Source organism: Seriola lalandi, unplaced genomic scaffold (genome assembly GCF_002814215.2).
Source record: "Seriola lalandi dorsalis isolate HSWRI2012SDOR001 ecotype SW California unplaced genomic scaffold, Sedor1 jcf7180002054507, whole genome shotgun sequence".
NCBI classification, from domain to species: Eukaryota; Metazoa; Chordata; class Actinopteri; order Carangiformes; family Carangidae; genus Seriola; species Seriola lalandi.
Genome location: NW_019525060.1, coordinates 13,789 through 15,388, shown reverse-complemented (window position 1 = coordinate 15,388; position 1,600 = coordinate 13,789). Strand labels below are relative to the sequence as shown.

Genomic DNA, 1,600 nt, shown 5'->3' with positions numbered 1-1,600 from the left:
CAGTGGGGGGGCCAACTCACCAGCTGAGACACCGCCAACTCCTCCTCCGTCTTTATCTGCTTGACGTTACTGGCATCGTCGCTGTCCAACTCGCTGCTCCTCCTTTTCGACCTCCTCGTACTTTTTTCTCTGCATTTCTTCTCAGGAGCGATTAAACCTGTGAAAACACAAGAGTTTAACAAAAAAACATCTGATCAATCGAACGGCAAATAACCGATTCTGAACGAGACACATCCGCTTCTGTCCCAGTTGCTGTTACAGTTGCTGTTGACACTGGCTGACCTCAGCGACCTCGCTGCTCCACTGACGGAGCAGAACAGCTGAGGGAGCTGCAGTCGCTCCGTCTGTTACAGAGCTGATTAATGTCAGGAAACATGCAGCGGTATTTTAAAGGAAGGCTGAGCCGGCCACGATTGTTATGATGGTGTGACTCCATCCAGCAACACTGTCATATAATATCTGGACTTACACTGAAAACATCTGTGCGGGACATTATTTTTTACTACTTTAAAACGAGCCAGGATAATTAATAAAGTAATAAAGAGCAGTAAAATGATTGCAGTCAGCTTGTGTCAGTTGTACTTTGACCTTTTCTCACTGGGTGACCCGCGAGGCACAGCTGGGTTATTTGTGTAAGAACTTTAAAACCAAAGAGAGATGCAAAGTGACTTATGTAAGTTGTGCGTGTGCATTCAAACTGAAGTTAAAAGCAGAAGTTAAAAGAAAATGAAGCTGATTTCAGGGAGAATTAAATTTAAAAAAGTAGTAAAAACCTTTGTACATAAAGAAATGTGAATAAATCCTGTTCTGATGAGTCTAAGGTGTTCAGGAGGGGGAAATCGAGCTGCGTCAGGTCACACGGTTCAGAGTCAAAGCCACAAAACAATAAATGTAGTCAGGAGCCGCACACCCAAGAAAAACATAGAAGGTAAAACTGAGAGAGAGTTTAAAAAAAAAAAAAAAAAAAAGTGTGAACGTGACTCAGTGTGAAAAAGGAAGAAGATGAAGGAAACTCATTGCAACACGAGGTGGAAAAAGGTTTCTACAGATTTAGTGTGTGAAATGTGAAGAGGTGGAATCACTGCCTGAGAAATCAATCAGGACTATTTCTCCATGCGGAAGGATACTGTTGCAGATTTATGCTTTAGGAAAATAAACAAAAAAAAAAAACACATTGAATCTACATTTATATGGATATTTGACACTAAAATTAAAATATTATTTATTGATAAACCTGTGAAGATGTAAATACATTATCTATCATTAAATATCAGAAATCTCTGGTGTGAAAATAATCAGCTGATTAATCTGTTAGTGGATCTTCACCTACAGGATCTTAAATGTGAAGGATTTCATGCTTTTTCTTTTATAATTCTGGTGTTTTTCACTATTTTCTGACATTTTATCGACAAAACAATCATTGATTAATTAAGAAAATAATCAGCAGAGTCATAAATAATTAAAATAATCGCCCTACAGGGATAACAAGTCATTTTCACAAGCCAAAAATTGTTTCTCAAATGTGAAGATTTGCTGCTTTTCTGTGTTTTAAATCTTTGTAAATTTAATATTTTCAGGTTTTTGACTGCGAGGTCAGAAA

At 38.1% G+C, this 1,600-nt stretch overlaps 1 protein-coding gene across 2 annotated transcripts in view; it reads right to left on the bottom strand.

Annotated features, from left to right (window-relative positions):
* irf9 (interferon regulatory factor 9) overlaps positions 1-1,600 on the bottom strand; it is a 10,302-nt gene that overhangs the window by 5,201 nt on the left and 3,501 nt on the right. For both annotated transcript variants that reach the window (XM_023413250.2, XM_023413251.2), the window contains exon 5: positions 21-157. In XM_023413250.2, coding sequence (XP_023269018.1) covers positions 21-157 — 137 coding nt within the window. The remainder of the gene's footprint in view (positions 1-20; positions 158-1,600) is intronic.